This window comes from Pristis pectinata, chromosome 8 (genome assembly GCF_009764475.1).
Source record: "Pristis pectinata isolate sPriPec2 chromosome 8, sPriPec2.1.pri, whole genome shotgun sequence".
Taxonomy (NCBI): domain Eukaryota; kingdom Metazoa; phylum Chordata; class Chondrichthyes; order Rhinopristiformes; family Pristidae; genus Pristis; species Pristis pectinata.
In genome coordinates this window covers 20,722,300-20,744,506 of record NC_067412.1, presented here as the reverse complement: position 1 = coordinate 20,744,506, position 22,207 = coordinate 20,722,300, and the positions used below count along the sequence as shown (strand labels likewise).

At 35.9% G+C, this 22,207-nt stretch overlaps 1 protein-coding gene across 1 annotated transcript in view; it reads right to left on the bottom strand.

Annotated features, from left to right (window-relative positions):
- vps35l (VPS35 endosomal protein sorting factor like) overlaps positions 1-22,207 on the bottom strand; it is a 78,295-nt gene that overhangs the window by 29,896 nt on the left and 26,192 nt on the right. The window contains exons 15-26 of the mRNA XM_052022119.1: positions 19,697-19,743; positions 19,484-19,595; positions 18,233-18,349; positions 17,026-17,079; positions 16,854-16,934; positions 14,356-14,418; positions 8,266-8,351; positions 6,217-6,297; positions 4,787-4,850; positions 4,147-4,245; positions 3,527-3,604; positions 1,506-1,620 (exon numbers count right to left, since the gene is read on the bottom strand). Coding sequence (XP_051878079.1) covers positions 1,506-1,620; positions 3,527-3,604; positions 4,147-4,245; positions 4,787-4,850; positions 6,217-6,297; positions 8,266-8,351; positions 14,356-14,418; positions 16,854-16,934; positions 17,026-17,079; positions 18,233-18,349; positions 19,484-19,595; positions 19,697-19,743 — 997 coding nt within the window. The remainder of the gene's footprint in view (positions 1-1,505; positions 1,621-3,526; positions 3,605-4,146; positions 4,246-4,786; positions 4,851-6,216; positions 6,298-8,265; positions 8,352-14,355; positions 14,419-16,853; positions 16,935-17,025; positions 17,080-18,232; positions 18,350-19,483; positions 19,596-19,696; positions 19,744-22,207) is intronic.

Here is a 22,207-nt window from a genome sequence, read left to right as displayed (position 1 = left end):
ATCAGATAATTAAGTACAGAAAACTAGTATATCCACTTAGCTTGCTGAGAAACTAAAATTGAAATCCTTTAGCAGAGACAATAATACTAATAAAGATAATCTGCAAACTGTAAAGATTAACTCATAGAATAGCTGGGATTAACTTTGCGTGTTTGACACTGCATTCATCCTACATATTTTCCTAACCGATACAATAAATTGTATTTGGATCAGAATACCCAAAAGAGATACATCAAGGGGCTAAAAAAAATATTGATGAACTCAGCAGGTCAAGCAGCATCTTGAAGACAAAAGGGTGTAAATCAGCACTCAGGTTGAAACCCTGCATCAGGATAGCACTTGCAGTCTCTTCCGTCTTTATACAAAGGGGCTGATTGAAATAATAGCAAAACCAAAGACCCAGGATTCAACAATTACAAATAAATTCATATTACTATTACTTCAGAAAAACTAAGCACTACACTGCGAGTTAAAGACCTATTTTTACACTGTTACCAGTTGGCTTGAAATACAATCAAATATATTAATCTAACATAAAAATTTCAAATGATGCTCTTTTTGGGGACTGAAGTGGCCCAATTACTGCATGTAAAATCACGAGAAAGTAGTTCTCATAATAGAATTTGTGTGTAAATCTAATTTTTCCTACATCAGCAAACATATTTGAAGTCTGGATTTAAATAAATTTACTTTGTGCTGACTTGTATGAATGTTTTAAACACATATTTATAACAAACTGACAGTGTTAAACAATGGACGATATCCTTGGACTGTGATTACATTATAAAATTCAATAAAAATGCTAGTTCAGTGGAATCCAGTTTTACATCAGCCATTCCTTGTATGAAAAATCACATTTAAATAAATAACATCCCTGTGCAATCTACTCAGCACTCAAGTGTGCACAATGAACACATTTAATCAATTTCATTATCAGTTAATCTACTTGCTTCCCAGTTGATAATCATGAGACTGTAATTATAATCTCTCATCTATACAGAATAAACCTGATAAAGTTGGAATTACTTTGTTCCACTAAAATGGAGGATTACCAGATTTCCAATTTCAAATATTAAAAATTGTAAGTGCAGTTTAAAAAGCCATAAAGCTAACTCAAGTGTCTGACCCACTTACACCGAGTACGTCGTAAGTTTTTTGGCTCAGGAATCACTCATTACGTGTGAAACAGCAATCTCAGGGCACAGCCAATTAAAGTTTTAATTCACCCTGCAGTTCCTACACTGCACACACAAAGAAAACTGGTCATAAATACTGTTAGTGTAATCCTGAAGAATCCCTCCCACTGCTTAATCTTTAATTGTCCACCATAAATCACCTCCTTTTGCATAAAGTTCATCTAAATTCATTCAAAAATCACAGCAAATCGCACAAATACAACCAATTCATTGTTATACCTTCTTGAGGATATGACCAATGCCTCAAGATATTAAACTATTTGCTACACACAGATACATCAGTAACCTTTTTTTGCTGTTCCATCTTACCTTGTGAAAGGCACTGGTTTGCAAGAGCAATTTGTCCCGAGTGCAAGTATAGATTGAGACGTGCAAAGATACTGGTCAGGGATGGAATGGTAATGAAGCAATATGCAGCACAAGCCTATGAATCAAAGAAAGAAAAACTGTTAATATTACAAAACATAATTAATTTTAATAGGCAGTAACTCATGATCAATAACACTTCCATAATTCTCATGAATTTTAATGTTTGATCCGAACACTAACCTTTCTTCTCATATCCAAGAACAATTTAAAGTCCCTAAATACTGTATTCCTAAAAAGATGAAAATGAATGTCATTTGCAGACTAAAAGTAGGAGGGAGGGGTCAGATTAGCTGATTTTAAGTTTTCAGACTTACACATGCTGAAACAACTCTAATATTTCATTCAGATATCACAAATACATACTCATTCTTTGCTTTAAAAATGAAAATAAAATTCACTATATTTCTGATCATCCTTTTAACTTTTTATTAACATTTATAACTTCTATCTGCTTTCTATTTTTTTGCTCAATCTTAATATTTAGATGAGGAAAAACTGGAAAAATGTGCAATATGCAGCATCAAAATAATGAACTTCCAGAGACAGTAAAGAAAAAACGACTTAAGAAAATACTTGTATGTTGGTTAGAGTGGATAACACAATACTGGCCGTCCCTGGGTTAAGAACGCCCAACATATGGACACCCCTACATAACACAGGAATTCTCATAATATTAAATTTGGAAGTCCAACCTACGTACATACGTTTGTTTCTGTAACTAGTTTCTTCTCCCTCTCCACTTTTAATTATTGTTTTTTCTTATCAGTCTTATGTGCTTTGATGCCATTCACTCAATAGTTATAGAAAATTGTATGTCAAATACCATTAAAGCAATTCAACATTTTACCACTGATGTTAAAATATTGAGTACCTCAGAAACTGATGATTCAATAATACTAATTTAATATTAAAACTGGATTTTAATCTAGTCAATTCATTATTCAAATTACAATACTAAATTCTTGAGTTTCACTCTCTGGAGAATTGTGGGGTTTTAAAGAAAGTTTCCTTTAAAATAAACGACATACATTTTTTCCAATAGGACAGAACCAAATGCAATATAGTGTGCAATCACAACTTTAGATAGAGCAATTACAATTCAAAATAACCTTTAATATATACAAACACCGTTGAAGTGAAGATCAATTCATTCTCAGTGCTACAAACTATTTCCTCCCCCTTCTCAACAGCACTGCACCTTAGTTGTCATGTTTGCAGGACCTCAAGGTCACCCTGCATCTGTTATTATACCAGCCACCGCAGTAAAATTTACTACTGCATCATGCTTAGTCAGAGAAATAGCTTGAGACTGCAGAAAGGGGGCTGGAGGGGGTTGCGGAGACAAGAATGCACAGCTGTTTGAATGATTCCAAAACAGGAGCAGCAACATCACTCTTCTTTCTGAGCATACATTTAGTTTTGCTTACTTCTTGAGGAAGGAAACAGGGTAGAAAGAGGAAAATTTTTGCCCTTCAGCGATTATTCAATTTGCAAGTTTTGATCTCGAGCCTGTACTGAGTTTATCTCAATCAAGACAGCAACTGGGCTACAAGAATTGAACTCTGATCCATTGTTTTTACTCCCCCCTGTGCTCTGATATAAAAATAAAAACTTGGCAACATTCCTTGGAGACTGCGATTCTACAAATCCTCTTGGAAAGTGTGCATGTATAGCCATCAAGCAAAAAAAATGGAGAGGACTTGGCTGTGATGACCCATATGGTTGTATGGACCTTTCTTTGACAGACATGTATGTGAATATCCATTTGGGCAATATATGGAGAATATCCATTGAGAAATAACTTAAAAAAAAACATGTAGATAGCTGAATTTGAGATTTGTACAGTATTTCACATCACATAAATGGAGCTGCATTGGTTAAAACAAAAGACTACATTTCTTGTGTTTCAAAGCAAAATTTAAACTGTCAATATTCCTGCAAGAAGAAAATTTGACACTAACCCTTACAAATGCTGCTGTTTTCCTGGAATGATTGCCTTTCACGACTTTCTTTGTTTCCATTGCAAGTCGATTCACACTCTTTATAGAAAAAAGAAGTATTACAAGTCCACAAATCACCTTTATACTTCTGCAATGGATATTTCAACATCCTGTGTTTTTAAATCTACCAAATCAAAATTACAGTTTCTCCAAATTTAAATAAATATGAAAAAATTACTTTAACTGTGCATCAGTTGAATTAGAACAGATGAACATAAGTGATGTAATTTCATAATCTGGTTCAAATATATATAATTGTAAAACAGAAAATATTCATTGAATAGGTATTTATCATTCACAACATTTACACGGCATTTAGAGGTACTGATTTTCAGTAAACAAAACTGCCCTGAATCAAAAACAATGACTAACAGTGTCCCCTCCTGCAATAATTGAGATGTACAAACACAATGCAAACTTGAAACCAAAACAGCATTAAATGTTATACTATAACAGGAATTGGCATTGGGGTCGATGCATACCCAAGCACATGGTTTGAGATTTAATAGGACTCTCACTGGCTCAGCTTGAATACAGATATGAGTCAGCTGACATAACTAAGTGATGTATAGTCTACTCACATGGATCAGCTGGATAAGAACAGGTTCCAAGTTGCAGAATGTTGATCTGGCTTCCACATAAAAACTTAGCTGTTGCTCAAAGTCCCGACCAAATGAAACCTACAAGAGATAAAAATGTGCAGTTATTTCTGTTTATATTTCCTTGACTGTTGACTACCATAGCACTTGAGAATATGTAATTCAGGGATAGATATCAATCACAATTAACAATATAGTAAAATTAGCCTGACTAATACATTTCATCAGTTAGAATAAACCTGTGAATAAGAGCAACACCGACAAATTGCTAGGAAGTGTTGCAAAAGGTTTTATAGAAAATTTGTAACGTACATTATGGAAGATTGTCTACAGAGAAGGATCTTCAAGGTTTCAATTTTTATGTATTCTTAAAATTATTTCCTATTCCCAGAAGTTACTCTGCATGTGCATTGCAGTTGCAGCAAAGGTATTTATTTTTATTTTCCTGCATCCAGATTAAATGGCAAATCTTGGAACTTGCTACTCACTGTGGAAGTAGTTTCACCAGAAGGACAGCAAAGGTTCAAGAAGGTGACTAGCTATGATCTTCAAGGCCAATAAGCAATAAATGCTAACCATGCAAGCAACATCCACAACCAGCAAATTAATATTAGCTACTCACCATTCTGATAAATCCGTTTATTAATGCAGCCAAACTCCTCTTTTCATCTTCCAATGTTAAAGCACTTCAAAGAAAGATAGTGTGCACAATACTTAATTATAATAACTATCACCACTGACTCATAACTTACTATCTGGGCAAAATAAGCAAAACAAATAGAATCACAAATGAATCTCGCTTTAACTAAGATTCTGATTAAAACAAAAAAAAATTCCTGTGACAACTGGTCATAATATTTGGAAAACATATTTAATTACTAATAAGCTGATCAATTGGAAAAGTAATTCAATATCATACTTCAGATATCAAAAGTAGATTGTATTTTGTGGGAACCTGCTTCACACGATCATCATTAAGCAATTCACAATAACTGACATTTACAATATTTGTTGGGACCTTCTAAAAAATCAAGTAGCTTCATTGTAAATTCTGCATCTCAGCCAGCCCAATCCAATGCTGACAATATTATCATGTCTGCATTTACCTACCATAGAAACTAATATAACACTTTATATGCTGCTTATATGCACCAGGCTCCAAAAAGTTAAATTATATAACACAAAACATTATACTATCCTAAATTAGCAAGCCATGACTAAAATCTTGGTTTACCAACAAGTAGGAAGATATATTATTATCCATGCAAAAATATCAGATTCTACTTATGATTAGTTTTTTTTTTAAAATGGTAACCAAACCCATTAAGAATAATATAGTAGGTTTGGGAAACAATGGGGCGGATCTTTTACTGACCCCAAGGTCAGTGAAACTGCTGGCCCTTTGGACTATGCCATTTCTTCTAGCTTGGCCTTGGACATAGTCTTCTTTTGGGAGGATGCTGGCACCCAGCTAACCAGTATAGCCCAGCCCAGCACAGGCCTTCTGCCAGTACGTGACCAGCTGAGTTCTCAGATAGCCCATAACAGTCAGTAAGGCTATAACTCCAGGCTCACCACCTGTCAGTGAAATTGAACATTGGTGAATGTTTTCAACCTTCAGACACATTCAAACACAGCTGTGAACCATGGAAAATTAAAAATGAACACTCATACACTTAAAAATAAATCTGTACATTTGAACCAATTAAATGTCATGGAATAATAGGTTTCCCTCCCATTGTCCCAGCAGGCATTCCTTCCCATTCATTTCAGTGGGACCATTGTATTTCTGTCAGGCTTAACCCAGCTTAGACTCAGCCAATAAATTTCCCTGTCTGGGAGCTCGGAAACTTATAAAATTCTGCACTGCTCCTTTGGAATTTATAGGGGATCCACTGGGACAATGGAAGAACAGCTTGTTCCAGACTTTGGGGCTCCCACATAGAAATGCAGGCAAGTCCCACAGAAGCACCAGCACACATGCAGGTGATCCACCCCACAATTTAGGAAAGGCAATCCCTATAAAGAATTCTACAAAGAACAGCATCTTACTTGACAGAGTCGTGCATTGTCTTGCAAATATGCATCAGAGCATTAAGTATGACAGGGTCACGTGTCAGTTCTTGCTGTTGCCTAAAGCACAAAAAAAACAAAAAGAATTGTCCTTGACAGACAGCACTAAAAAGTAGCTTGCTGGAATACAAACAGAACAGAAAATGCTTCTAATTACTTAGCAAGCCAGAGAGCATTTGCAGAGAAAGTTAGCACTTCAGTTCAGTGACATTTTGTCAGAATTGGAAAATAAAACAGATTTTAAGAAAGGCAGGTACAGGAGGAAAGATCTTTGTGAAGGTGGAAGGCAGGAATGATTAAATGAAGTTCATGATTTGTAGTTGCTGTCCAAAATAAGAGAGCAATCAATATGATCTGAATTTTTTTTTAATGCCTTATCGAGTTCAGAATTTTAGAAAGATTGGGTGCTGCGCCTCATGTTTCTATGAATCTTTATTGAAGCCGTATAGGAAGCAGAGGACTGCGAAAATCAGAATGGGAATGGGGTATAGAGTTACCAGGACAAGCTCTGGTTCACCAATGGCAGATTTTCAGCAAGGTGCAACCTGCAACTGGTCTCCCCAACACAGAGATGACCATGACACGAGTTACAAATATATCAAAATGAACTATTGTTACATCTGGAAGGACCATTTGCAGTCTAGGAAAACAGGAAGGGTGACGGTGAATAGTCAAATATTACATTGCTTGCATTTGCATTTGATGTGATGGGGATAATGAAAGAGTAACAGATGAAATAATTCGTTAGCCTGGCATAATCACAAAAACACAGGTACCGGAAAAACAGTTAATTTTCACAAAGCCTTCCCATTCACAAGTACACATTTTTAAACATTGATAGGTACATAATTATTCTTTTAAAATATTTTACTTATCACTGACTGCTGAGCATTTTTCATAATGCAATTTCATGCCTTGATAGTGCCCTCAAGTGAAACAATTTAACAATAATGGTTTTAAACTTGTATAATTCTATTGCAAAACTTGCAAACAATTAAAATGTAGCATTCATTGATACAACACCCTAAAGACTTTCAGGCAACACTGTTTGTGGGATGAAAATCTAATTTCAGTACCATAAAGGAAATGATAATATTGCAAAGTGGCTTGCAATTAAGGTTTTTTTGTTCAGTACTCCATGCATTTTCTTGTTAAATGCCACATCCTGATTACATCATTAGCACTTTGATTACATCAGAGTTTACAAGATTAAATATTGAGGCAAGCAGCATAAAGTTGGTTTGTATGCTTTCATAGACAGAAATCCAGAACAAATAAAATTAGGTCTAGAGCAGTTTGGCGTGAAATCAAAGACCTCATTGCCCATAAAGTAATGAAAATCTGGAACACTTCCTCCAGCAACCATGGACGTTAAATTAAAATTGTCACTGAGATCAATGGATTATATCTAGCTGAGGATATCGAAGGATATGTTGCGTAAATGGGGATGAGGTACAGACTAGCCACAAGCTAATTGCCGAAGGAGATAATGGACACTTGCTCCTAAACACCTCCACAGCGAGAAGGGGAATTTAAAAAAAACAGGGAAGAATTACTCTGAGGGACTTGCAAACATTAAATTATAAATTCAAAAAGCTATAGAGAACATGTCTTTTTTTTAAATAGTGCAGTCAGTTATGGTTACCTCTGGTTGCACTGCAGTACATTATACATCTTTTCTAAATTGTTTTCGCAATGATACTGGACTGCAGAAAGTGGCATAAAACATCTTGTTCTTTAATACTCATCTCTCAAATTTCATTCCTAAATATATATGTGGAATATTTTCAAATGCACTTATATTTTTGTAAAACCTAATTAATTTCTACATTCCCAAATGGTTTTAAACTAGGCATTTTGATTAGAAAAATTAACATCGACTAGTTTAAATGGATTGAATTATTCTTATATCTAAAGGATATAAGGAAAATGAAGATCGGAGGGAAGGTGGGGTGCTATGATATAACACATTCAGATAATATATTTTAACAGTTTTAATATTCATATTTCTAGTAAGCTTGTGCTTACCTAATAAAGACTTCCATAATGGATTTGCATACCTCCACTCTGACGCTCTCTTTTTGGAACATATCCAGAAAAGGTAGGAATTTATCCTGAGAATGGAGCATATGTAAATCAACCAAGAGTTTGTAATATACTGAATTTAAAGTACAGCACTCTACAACTTTTTTTTACATTAAGTGTCATTTCTTCAAATTTGTTCAATGTACAATTAAAAAATTAGCTGCAAGTTAATTACAGCTTTAAGCAAATATTTATAACACTACAGACTTGCATGCGAACCAAAACGGTAACGCTGAGTACAAAAGTAAATTACCCTATCACAGCAAAATACTGTGAACAATGTTATGAGTCCAGGAAACCTCTAACTCCTAACCTTTAGCTGTATAATACAGAGCAGAGCTATTTTTTGGCAACAGAAGGAGTTGACCAAGCCTGGCAGGGAGGGAGGAAAGCTATGTTTAGTGAAGAACATGTGTCAGCATTATTGCGTCCACACACACAACAATGCATCCTAACAAAATAAAATCCACATTATTTACACAATTCAAGACGATTAGTGAATCCCTGAAGACCGGCAGAACCTCAGCTTTACAGATAAAGGAATATTGCAAATTCAGTCTTGACCTGCACGATTGTCACAGACCTTATAACTGGTCTCAGGACCAGGGCAGCGTGCAATAGATAAGATCAAAAATGCATCACCCAGTGTTTCCAACTTGATTGCTCTCTAGAAACCACAACTAGAATTATGCATTTTGGATTGCACAGAACAGGACTTACTTCCAATGATTTTCTTATTTCTGTGTCAACATCAACCTAAGGAGGACACGGCCAGTTTGGCAAAGTAATTGAGAGTGAGCAAGGCAGATCAAACACCAAAAAAAGAAACAATTTTAGGAAAGGATAGCCAGGGGAGCAAATTAGCAAGTAGAAAATAGTTCACAAAAGCAAAAACCGAACAGTTACAAGTGGCATGGGATTGGTTGAAGACAGAAATATAAAGCAACATGCAGCATTATCCAGATCCTTTCATTCCATAATATAACAATGGAATGAATGTAAATGTTATCATAAAGACAAACCCAGAACTATTTTACCCAGTTTACAAGATTTTCCAAACAATATACTGTCATTTAGTGGTTCACATAAACAGAAGTCAGGAAGAGTGATAAAGATACATGCAATTCATTAGTTTGCTGAGCTGACGAGTTCCCAAATCCACACAATACTGTATATATTTTAGTAGAGCACCAAAAAAAATCTACCTTTCTATATTTAACTGACCTAATACTTCATGTCTAATGCCCCACTTTGAAGTTTTCTATCATTCAGGAAAATGAAAAGGTATATTCATAATACTCTGTTCTAATGCAAGCACAATGAATGCATGGAGTTGCATTTCTTCCAATAAAGTTTCTATTTTGGATAGCAATAGCACTCTTGAGCAGCATAAAATTGCTCTGGTTTTCAAATAAAATTCTAGTTTTCAAATAAATTTCCCTTTAAACTCATTAGCAAAGTCTTGGAATTTGAAAGGTCACAAGGCAATCATACCAGCATGATGCAACTGTTAACCAATGCCACTGACAACAATTTTGGGATTACTGTGCATGCAAACATGAAATTTTGTCACTAATCCATCACTTGGAAATAGGCTGAGCTCAACCCTGGAAGATCCACCTACGAGGGGGAACTTGGACCAAATGCCCCCACTTACATTACAACTTCACTGGTGAGTTCTGCACCAACTCCAAGGAGATGCAAGGAGAATTCTCATTTTTATTTGAATGGAAAGGAGTAATTGTGGAGGCTTCAGATAAAGTTTGGGTCATTTAAAAATCCTGAGAGAGTTTATTAGTTAAAGCATATCTTTTAAATCATCCCAAGGATATTTTTATTCCTCATGGTTTGAAAATTGAAAAATATATAAGAAGGTATTTGAAGGTGATTTAGATTTTATGCTTAACTTCAAGTTCTTCAGCGTTTTTGCTTTTATGTTTTATATCTTCTTGACTGTCTGATAAATATTTAGACAATTTTTAAAGGTTTAGGAATTTGACAGTTCCATCAATGTCTGGCAGTTGTTATTTAGCTGCCTGTCAAGTTTTTTTAATTATCCTCACGATGCTCCTGATGACGCAAAAGGCCGTTACAACCGCAATGCTACACTGGGATGAATTTTCCCATGGTTTCTGCAGGTTCCTGCTGGTAGGAATGTCAAAGGCCAGTTTGTAAATTTTTTACCAATAGCATCTGATCACAAAATCCTCCCCAACAAGTAGCACAATTGGGTAGCATAAAATTTGTGTTTTTTATCTTTGCATTCTAATATTAGTATACTTAATTAAAACCTGATGTCACTTTATTAATACTTTAAAAAGGATTCATTACAACAAATTTAAATGCCTCATCTACCTTGCAAGTAAGCAGATTTTAAAAATCAGTGATATGATTAGAAAATTAAAGCAGCCTTGCATTAACAGTTGTTAAGTAAATAATTTTCTTCCAACATTTTACTACTTTCAGAACTGGTCTGTTCAAGCTTTTGCACCTAAATGAGCTTAATTTGAAGATCTTCTGAAAGATAGTGATTGATCATAATGCCACATTTGTTATTTCAGTCTGTGATCATCATCATTTTTGTGTGCAGAACTGAAACCCAAAATAACAGTTGATTACACCAGCTTTAAAAACCAAGGGAAATTTGATTTTGTCTCAACCTAATTTGTACTTGAGATGCTGGGATCTTTTATGTTCAGTCCTATTTGCAGGAAAGTCACACAAACCCTTGATCATTTTCATGCTGTTGTGTGGTACAACATACAGAACCATTTCAAGAAGCTATTGTACAATTCAGTAATTGGGATAAGCTTTTACTTCAGTCAGATGTAGCAGACTTCAGGAGTAATTCTGGAAACTTCTTATATTTTGAACAACGCATTAAAATAAAAAAAAAATAGCTGGGCTATAGTTGTGCTTCTATAGCTATCCCATGATGGATTGGGCTTGGGAACAAATAAAAGGGAAACAAACACCTGACACAATTTTAGTGAAACTGATTTAAAAAACAAAAACATCATTACAAATGGATCGCATGGAGCAGTTTAAGGACCCAAATTGCCAGTTGTAAAGTTTTCAGTTTGGTAAATCATGGCATCACTATAGTGGAAGACGACAATTCTGTTCTGCCTTTGATTATACCTTTGAATCTTTAAGTCTTAGTATCTCCCTTCAAGCATATGATTGAATGTATCCCATTTGAGTAATGCCTTGTATATGCCAGTAACCATCCAAAAATGTCAACATTAAAGAGCAAATTAACCTTCTGACCAAATAAAAATTTCAGGTCTGAAAGGCACACACTACATCTGCTGCAGTTCAAGTGCAGCTGAAAACATCATCCATAATTTTGTTCTAGCTAAACTTAACTTTTGGAATCCATTCCCAGCTGACCTCCTTTATTCTATTCTCTCCCCGCTGCCACATACACAAGGTCATTAAAAGCTCTGCAGCCCACATTTACCTTGTGTTAAGCCTCACTCTTAACTCTTGGGATTGCTGATCTACATTGGTTCTGGTTCAAAAACTAACACCTTTGGAAATACGCACTTTTACAGGTGACCGGCATAGAGCACTGATACAAGATGCCACATAAGTGTGCAAAAGATCAGGAGAGCTCCAAATGAAGGTCTGCTCTATTAACTAATGGCTAATGCAAATATGCATTGATAATTAACTCAGGTGTTTCAGCGACATTACTTCAAATTCCAGGTCAGAGGGAACACTTATATATACTTGCACTGTAAAGAAATTAGATATAGTTGAATAATTATAAAACCAATTGTACAATAACATCTGAATATTAGAAATAGTTCCAAAGAACATTGGTGCTGAATCTACACTGCTAACATTTAAGATTGCATGTGAACAATGATTAGAATTATTTTGCACACAACATAAAATACTCAAGTAGCCAAATATGCAGTCAGACCTAAAAAATGCACACACTTGTATTTCAAAAACATGATATCATAAATTTAACAGATTAAAAAATAAATTTGCAAAAGCAGTTTATAAGTTCAGACCTTTTCATCAATCCTTGCACACAAGGTGAGAGGGAAGTTGAGAGGGAAGTTTAAAGGGGATTTGAGGGGTAATTTCCCCCCCCCCCCCCCATACTAGCTGGTGTCTAGAATGAGCTGCCAGAGGTGACAGAGGAGGAAGGAGCATTAACAATATTTAAGAGCCATCTGGACTGGTGCTTGAATGAACAAGGCAAAGGATATGGATTGATGCAGGTGTGGGATTAGTATAGATGTGATGAACCAAAGGGCTTGTTTCTATGCTGTACAACTCTGACTCTATACCAAGCTAATGATGAACTGAATTGCATAATTTTAATGCTTCAGTCTTTTCAAGTCCTGTAACACTGATGAACCACACTGAACCATGCCAATAATACAGAAATTATAAAACCAGAACAAATTTCAGAGAGCTTTTCCAATTTTTTCCAAGTTAAATTTTAATTCAAGAATGAAAACAGTAACAGACGCTCAAAATCAGTCAACACAATTATAAATCCCCAATACTTTCTTACATAACTTCAGTTGCTTTACATCTTGCACCTCCTGGCTAAACTCCCAAATAAACTTAGCTTCCGTGCAGAAGAATATCAACTGATTGAGCTCATGCACAAAAAAACATGGGCTCTTGATATATTAAAGTGAATTCACCATCTCATTCCTACTAGAGCCTTCCAGACTCGATAAAGAATTCTCCAACTTTAGGTTACTCTCTCTCTTTTTGCATGCTTCAGAACCAGATATTTCACCCATCATCATTTTAGCTCAGTTTTTCTTACTTATATTTGTAGAGTCTGGTCTTCTGGGCACATCTGTCAGCATCACCATTAATAAAAACATTACACAGACAAAGCAGCTTACTGTGCTTGTAACTGGCCCCATTTGGACTCTCTCTCTCTCTCACACACAGATATTCCCTTCTTTCTACCCATTCCTCCTCCACCTTCTCAGCTATTGAAAACTAACTTTTTTTCCCGTCCCTTTCCCAAGGCCCCAAATGTGAAGCATCAATTGTTTCTCTTTACACAGGTTCTGCGTGACCAGTTGTGTGTTTCCAGTACTTTTTCTTTCATTAAAATAACTGGGCCAAGATAAAGCAAATAACATTCTAATGGCTGAAAGGCTGATGTCCAGTCACCACAGATTTCAGAAAACTAGCAAAAGAACCAAAAGATGAGATGAGATTCCACCACACCCACCCCCCCCCCCCCCCCCCCCCCCCCCCCCCCCACCAAAGAAAATGCAGTTAAGATTTGGAATACACTGCCTGATAAGATAGTATCTACTATGATAAGATGGATCTGGATTGCTCCTCAGAGAGCTAGAACAAATCCCATGGGCTGAGGTCAGAAGTTTGAACCTTTGTTGGTCAGTACTGATCCATGAAAGAGATGCTTGAAGAAATTGCATGATATTATTGTGGTGGAATTATCTCATCAGGATCAATTCAAAACAAAGCCTTTTTCAAGTAGGCTAATCTTAAATCTAAGGATATGCCAAAACAGAAGCAGGTCCAGAGGGCTGTGATTTATTTGTTAAGAGCTGGACAAAATTTGATGTATGGAACCAAGCATGACTGGTGATGTTTGGATAATGCAGAATGATAATGCTACCTTCTACTCAGTTATCTACGTGGCCAGATGAACAACTCTTGAAGTCTCATTTATGGCAAGAGCATCAGGCAAGCACACATTTTCAAGCAGAATCACTTTCGAATGCTATTAACAAAAAAAAAGTGCTCTACATGGATTTATGAACCGTGTGCAAAGGGTGCAGAAGCATTGGGTACCCATTGCTCAACTAACTCTTTAGCATGAAACATACATTAGAATACAGTGAGAGCCCAAAACAGGATACCTAGCTAGCTTAAGAAAACATTTCAGCTGACCCACTATTTTATTTGATCCACTATTTTTATTAACATACACTTTGGAAATAAGCATGGTTATGGTTCTTGTATCATGACTAATGTTGTGAGAGAAAGCAAACTGCAAGATTTCCATTAACTTACCATTGAAAACAAAACTGCAAAGTCATGGAATTGATCTAGTATTTTTGTTATAATCGATTGAAGCTGAAAAATAAAACAAAAATGTCAACCAAAAGCAGGCATACAAACAAGAATCATACGATACATATTACAAAATGTTTGAGTCTCTCCGTCCCGTCCCCTCTCGCCCTGTCGGTAAAAAAAAGGAAAAGAAAATGTTTGAAACAGCTTATTCTTTTTTCATTGCATATTCAGGTGATATTGATACCAGAAACTGTACAGTTCTTTAAAAATCCACAGGCAAAAGTGAGTGAATTGATGCATTTGAGAGCAAGAATGAGGGAGGACAGTATGAACTAAGATTCTGCAGTGGGTGCACAAAATGGACCTTTGGGGCTTTATATAAATGGTTTTAAAATATAACAGGGCAAATAAAGCTGCTAAAATGACTTTTTAAAGAGAGATATAAAAGTAAAAGTGAGGAAATTATGAAACCTATAAATCATTGATTCATTGAGTTCCATTTAGGAAGAATTACAAAGCCTTGAATAGAAAGTTATCAGAATTGTACTGGAGTGAGAGGCTTTAATTATTTCAAGGGGCAACGGAAGCTTCCTTAAAATAGTAGTGGTTAAGGAGATACTGAGTCAAAGTAAATAGGAGCAGGAATCGGCCATTCAATATTTTGAGCCTGTCCCACCATTCAATATGATTATGGTGGATGATCCAATTTCAAAACCCTGTTCCAGTTCTTCCCTTCCCCTTCCCCACCCCCCTTCATATCCCTCAATCCCTGAGGATATATTTAAAACTTTGGCTTCAACTGCTCCCTGTTAAGAGAATTCTACAGGCTCACCATGCTCTGAGTGAAGAAAATTTTCCTCATCTTTAAAATGTGACCTCTGGTCCTGGACCCCCCAACTATTAGAAACGTCACTCCTGTATCTAATCTATCCAGTTGTTAGAATTTTGTAGGTTTCTTCAAGATCCCCTCTCGATCTTCTAAACTCGAGTGAAGATGAGCCTAAATGACCCACCCTCTCTCCATATATCAATCCTTCCAAACCAGGAATCAGTCTGGTGAACCTTCGCTGCACTCCTCCATTGCAAGAATACTTCATAAAGTCATTCAAAATTTTGAAGGGTTAGACACATCAAAAAGAGTGAAATCATTTCCAAAAATGGGGAAGTCAGTAAACTCCATGGCACAGATTTTAAGAAAATTGGCAGACCAACCAGAGGGGAGTAAAATTTTTGTTGCAGAGTTGGGACTCTGGAATGCACTGCCAAAAAAGGCAATAATATTTGCAAAGATTAAAATTTTACAACATATTGTAGAGAAGCAGGAAACTGAAGAATAACTTAAAAACTAAGGTGTTATTAACTATTTGTCAGTCCCTTATGCTTGTAAGAAGGGGCTCAGAACAAGTGAATAGATGATAGCTGTTCTTAAATCATAGCACACAGCTGAGACTTGGTATTATCAAAAACCAAAATTAATAAGCCAATCATTAAGGCATTATGGACATCTGAACTCTTGTAGATATAACAATTTATACACTAAAGTGAAAAAACTGGAAATCTAAAATAAAAACCAAAAATGCTGGAAACACTCAACAGGTCAGGCAGCATCTCTGAAAAGAGAAACACAGATGCTGCCCAATCTACTGAGTGATTCCAGCAATTTCCATTTAATATGCACATTGAGCTTTTTTTTGTCTATCTTGAGCAGTTGAAAATTTGCGTTGCATTTTAAGTGATTTCAGTGCTCAGAGGTTGCATTTGTAATTTACATTGGCCATTTCTACTGCAAATGTGGGTGTAGGAACTTATAGACTGAAATTAATAACAAAATGCAACAATAACTAATATTTTGCAGTCTACAAGCACATCCAAACAAACGTTCTTCATTATAAATAGCAAAACCATTACTATAAAACCACATTTTCAGTTGGAAATATTTTTTTCTAAAGTTCAGAAAGCTTATTAACTCAACGACTGAGTCATCGACACCCTATATACTATCAGTTTGATCTCCAGCAGTTCCCAAATTTGGTCCCCAGTGCACAAAATTAACTGCTTAGGATAAAATAGGAGGCACTATAATTGATTCCAGCTCACATGGTTTACAAAAGAGGAAAGCCTGAAATCATAGAAAAAAAACTTATCTGAACCATTTATGACTTATAATCATATCTTACAACCACGTTTTGCACAATATTGCAACCTTCCTGGTGAAACATGTTTTGGAGGCAGCACTGGAATAAAAGTCTTCAAAAAGAACAGGAATTTTAAGCCTTAGGAGCAAAATTCAAATGGCTTACATTTCAATAACAAGTTGAGAAGAGTTTTATCACATCGCAAAGCCCAAATCCACCGTGTTTTAACATATTAGTATTGTGATATGGGAAAAAGGATAACAATTATGGGATCATTTAATGAAACAGTATTATTCAAATGAAATATAAAAACCAATCTCTTCTTTTCCCGGGATTTTTCCAAAATTCTTTCCACATTACCTGTGGATATGCATCTTCAAAAGCTCGGTCTGGAGTTAAATGTTTAATGACATCTGTTAACACAGTGTTGACTTCACGTTTCTGTCAAATTAGAGATATTTGCGTTAGTATTATTTCAGATAAAATATTGGTTTGATAATTTCAACTATGTGGTGCGTGAAATCCTACTTACTGTGAAGTGCCTGCATATGTAATCTATCCAAACCTCAGCACAGTTAATGTAATCCTAAATAACAAGACAAAATAATATTAATTTCAAAACTAAAAAAAGTGTAATATTGCCATGTATTACCAAAAAGTGCATTTTCTAGTCGGAGGTTTATCCAACTTTACAAAAGAGATTATTTTAATTTTGATCACTATGAAGAAAATTTACAGAATTATGATATCTGGTAGTTTTATTATCTTAAATATATGCCACAGAACTGTATTTTTTTTAAAAAGAACTGCATACCTATATAAATATTAAATATATCATAATCCAAAGTTACAAGCAATAGGCAGTAATATGGTCTGAATATATTGCAGAAGTTACGAAAAGTATTTAAAGCAGAAGAAAGGTTGTTCAGCACAAAAGGAATCATGCCCTAGTTTATAATCTGATGAGCTTCCTCCTACTTTCTTTCACCTAACTGCATCAATCCACACCTTTCATCCTCAATCTTAGAAGTTCACCTTTAATGCATCTATGCTAGATACCTCAATTACTCTCTGTTAAAGCACCATCTTCTAATCATTCTCTGGATAAATGAAATGCCACTAATTCTTACTCTATTTGTTCCCATTGGCAGTTGACCTTTTGCAATGAGGTCCTCCTGCTACACCATGGAAAAAGGGCACCTCCGCCTTTTCCAACTGCTCCAAAGGTTCAGGTGCAGCATGGAGTCAGCTTTTTTCCCCCAAAATGAGTGATTTGTCACTGCATTCTGACAAATTAGCTTCCTGCATAACTCCTAGAACCTTCCCTTTAAGAGGTGTGGATAAGTTTGAGTATCGTTAGCTAATATTGATTTTGAATCCCCTGTTGGTGTGTGCAGTCAATCAATAGTGTGGTTAGTGCTGACTGTAGTCAGAAACCACTGTGATTAGCAGGCAGCACTAACTGCTATGCCTCCTGCATTGCAATTAGTAAGTGTAGCACATCTTAAGGACATTTTAATTGAGCTCCTGTTACTTCAATATCTTCAATAAAGCCCACATCTTGTATTTTCTAATAATTGTATATTGCCTTTATAAAATATACCATATATTTATGCAGATCCAATGATTAAAATTTCATGTGTATCTACAGATAATCAGAGGCTCACATGCCTTTGGTGTGTGAACTTGAATCAGAAATGGGTTTCCTTCTTAAAGGACATCTTGAATGGACAACTGACCTGGGGATTCTTCAGTCTGGTAATAACCTTCCATGCAACATTAAGGATTTGTAGCTTGTCATTCTCAGGGGGATCAGCCATTGCCAAGTTCAACCCCAGGGATTGGAAAAGAAGATGCTGCAACGCAAAATAAATCGAGAGCAAGGTCACAGTAAATTATCCTCAATTGCTTTCATGCAATATTGACAAAGCTTATCAGTACAAATGCAATAACAATTACATAGCATCTGTCACAACCTTCAAGTCCAGAAGTACCTTCCAGCCAACAAAAAGTATTTGTAATGACTACTCACTGGTAGAATGTAGGAAATGTGCACATGAAGGTTCCACAACCAGTGATGTGACAATGACCAGAAAATCTATTTTTTTGTCATTGGTTGAGGAATAAACATATCCTATTATATACTTAGAAGTTTATTGCCACTAGATTTTTTTTATATCCACCCAAGCTCACAGCTTAAACTCTCTCAAAAAGAGGAAAGAGTTCTAAAATTGCATCATTCCCTCAGTTTCGATCTTAGGGTCTGGAACTTGATCCTGGAACTTCAGTAGTCCGTGTTGCCCAGCAACCACAGTTAACGCAACTGTGAATCACATCCCAGCAACCTCATTACACTGTTCATCTGCCAACAATATTTTAATTTCTGCTTCTTCTAAAAACACTCAAATTGAAGATTAAAAAATTACTGACCTCTCCAATAAATGTTTTTTTAAAAGACAAATCATAATGCTACTAATCTTCTTTCATACTAGTTAGTGAAAACAAATTAAATAATTTTATGTTACATTTGTTTCACCTTCTAAGGTGATGTTAGTCATTTTCCAAACAAGCTGGCTGGTCACATCTTTTCCAGTGGTAACAACCATCAAATTACCTGACCCACAGAGCCCTCTTAAATTGAGTTTACTTTCCAACAACCTGCCATAGATTGAATTTGCATTAACTGAAAAAAAAGTTTGCCACCTACGTAACATGCAAGTTTGAAAAACACTTCAAATAGTTTCATGCATATTATGTTCAAAGTGCAATTATTGTCAGGTGGAACATGGCAACCAATGAGATTATTATCAATGTAATCTGCTTTCATAATGTTGTCTGAAGCATGCAAAAAGTCAAGCCATTGGAAAAGCTCCCTGCTCTGCTTCAAATAGAGCCCAAGTATATGGTTTAATAGCTCAAACAAAGCTCTCTTAGAATGGGGGCATGCTGCAAGAAAGAGTCGCTGTTTTTCATGCTGCATATTGTCCTACCTTGGGAAAACCAGACTCCTCACAATCTTTTATCATGCCAATGAAATCCAGAGATCTTGTTGCGATAAATTCCGGTCTAAATGCTGACATTACCGAGTTCAACAGCAAAGCACTATTAGAAATTATAGAATAAAGGTCAAAACACATGACAAAAGGAAGCAGACATGGTTTTGTATATCAAAGCTAGAGACATACATATTCTGGGATGCTTACTTATTTCCAAGTTTCTTGCACCTGTCCATCATTTCTGTAAGTAAGGCCTGTAAACAGCCAAAACATTTTTTAGTCTCTTAAGCAGCTAATTGTTGAAGATACAACATGTAACTACATTTCAGTATTATTTTAATCTTTCTAGTTCAAAATTATTATATCACCCACTACCTTACATAACTTCATAAAATATAATTGTAAGCTGAAAAAAAATAGATGTACTAACCTTACCAAACAAATTGTTCAATTAAAGAATCAAAAGATTAGAATACCAGGCAAAATCATCTGCTAAACATAATTTGTGCATGCTGTGAATTTCATTGAAGGGTACATTTAAAAGAGAAATAAAACAAATCCAGGAAATTATAGACCAATTAGCTTAACATCAGTTGTAGAAAATATAATGGAACAGTTACTCAGCAAAGAATCTGGTGTCTGAAAATACAAAGAGCCATCTGTCTGGATTTCAGAAAGGCCATACATGACCAACCTAAATAAATCCTTTGATTTGTAAGAAATAGTATCAAGGAAAATGCAGAAGTACAATACATTAAAATTTTAAAAGACTTTCAGTATGGCACTATAGAATGAACTAAAGACCAAAGTCAGATTATGTGGGGTCAAAGACAAAATTGCAGAATAGAAAACAAAATTGATGTTAACAACTCAGACTGTAAAAATTGAGGAGTACCAGAAATCAGTTTTGGGATCACTGTCATTCATAATTTACATTATTTAGTTCCAGGAATCGAAAGTACAATTTCAAAAAAATTGCAGCCTGCAAAGCTGGGGTATAGTAAATAAATCAGGAAGTCTGTGTGACAGAACATAGACTGACATTAATAAACTTATTAAAACAAGTAGTGTATTTGGTATAAATAATGAGGAGAAGCATACAGCTTAGATGAGGAGAAGAAGCCAGACTTCAGATGCTGGAACCTGGAGCAAAAGAAACAAAACTTCTCAAAGAACTCAGCAGGTTGGGCAGGACCTGTTGAGACAAAAGGATGTGACCCGGCATTTGGACTCGAGGAGGGGGGCGGGGAGTAGAGAAGAGGAAAGATGGCTAGGAGATATAGGAGTGTGAAAGAGGAGAGGGAGAGGAGCTGGTAGGTGATAGGTAGAACCAGGTGAGGAGGGGAATGATGAGCAGGTACAGATGAAGACAGATTGGGGAGGTGGGGGGGGGGGGGGGGGGGGCGGGGGAAGAGGAATGGAACAAAAGGGAGAGAATGCCAGAGTGGACAGTGGGAGATGGAAAGAAGTACAATGAGTATGTGTTAGCTGAAATTGCAGAATATGGAGATGTTGTTCTTCTAGTTTGCGTTTGACCTCACTGTGGCAGCGGAGAAGACCGAAGACAGACAGGTTGGTGTGGAAATGGGAATGGGAGTTCACATTCAACTGGAAGCTCAAGACAGTCATGGGAAGGGAGCAGAAAATAGCTGGAATAGTGAGGTTGGGATTTACATAGTTAGCATCCTCTAAACTTCACTAGAATTGAATGATACAACAAATCTCTCAAATTTTGTAAGACTCAATCTGTTCATTAGGATTTTTAGAACAAGGAATAAATCTTAATCGTGCATATGGAAAAAAAAGGCCCTTTGGCCTACCAAGTTTACACTGACCATCAAGTACCCACTTGCACTAATCCTATACTAATGTGATTTTTATTCTCCCCACATTCCCATCACCTCCCCCCAGATTCTACCATTCATCCAAGGGCAATTTATAGCGGCCAATTTGCAGTAATCTTCCAATGCAGGTCTTTGGGATGCGAGAGGAAGCTCTCATGGTCACAAGGAGAATATGTAAACGCCACAGAGACAGCACCAGAGATTAAAATTAAACCTGGCGTTACTGGAGCAGTAAGACAGATCTCTACACCACTGTGCCACCCCAGAGGAGGATCAAAAAGCTGCAAATGCTGGAATTCTGAAACACAAATAAAAAATGCTGCAAGCATCTGTGGGCAGAGAAAGAGTTGGCATTTCATGTGGGATAGAAAAAAGGTGGAGCCTTGTTAGAGATCTCCAGAAATATTCACCGGAAAAAATTATAAAGAAACCTTTAACCCAAATTAAAATTATTGCATTCCTAAGCTGCTAATGAATCCCTTAATCACTTAAGAAAAACTAGTGAAGTGTATCAACTTTTATTCTATCTTTATAATGGATATTTTGTTAGAAAGAATCATGCTGCTATATAATTATGTATTCAAAAATTAGAGAATTTAACTAGCTACATTTAATTATTAACCAGGCAAAAAGCCGACGTATATATTTGGCAGTTTGGTATTGTTATATAGATCAATTCTGACTAGGAAAAAAAAATGCTCTTTTACAGAACTGCATACCATAAGTACCAGTTTAAAATAGTGTGCCTTAAAAGTTGCACACAGATAAAAGTTCACTCACAGGAGGGAAGAGAAAGAATCCCATGCTTCTAATTTATGCAACGTGAATCACAACATGATTTTATATCACAAAAACAAGATATTCAATACATTCT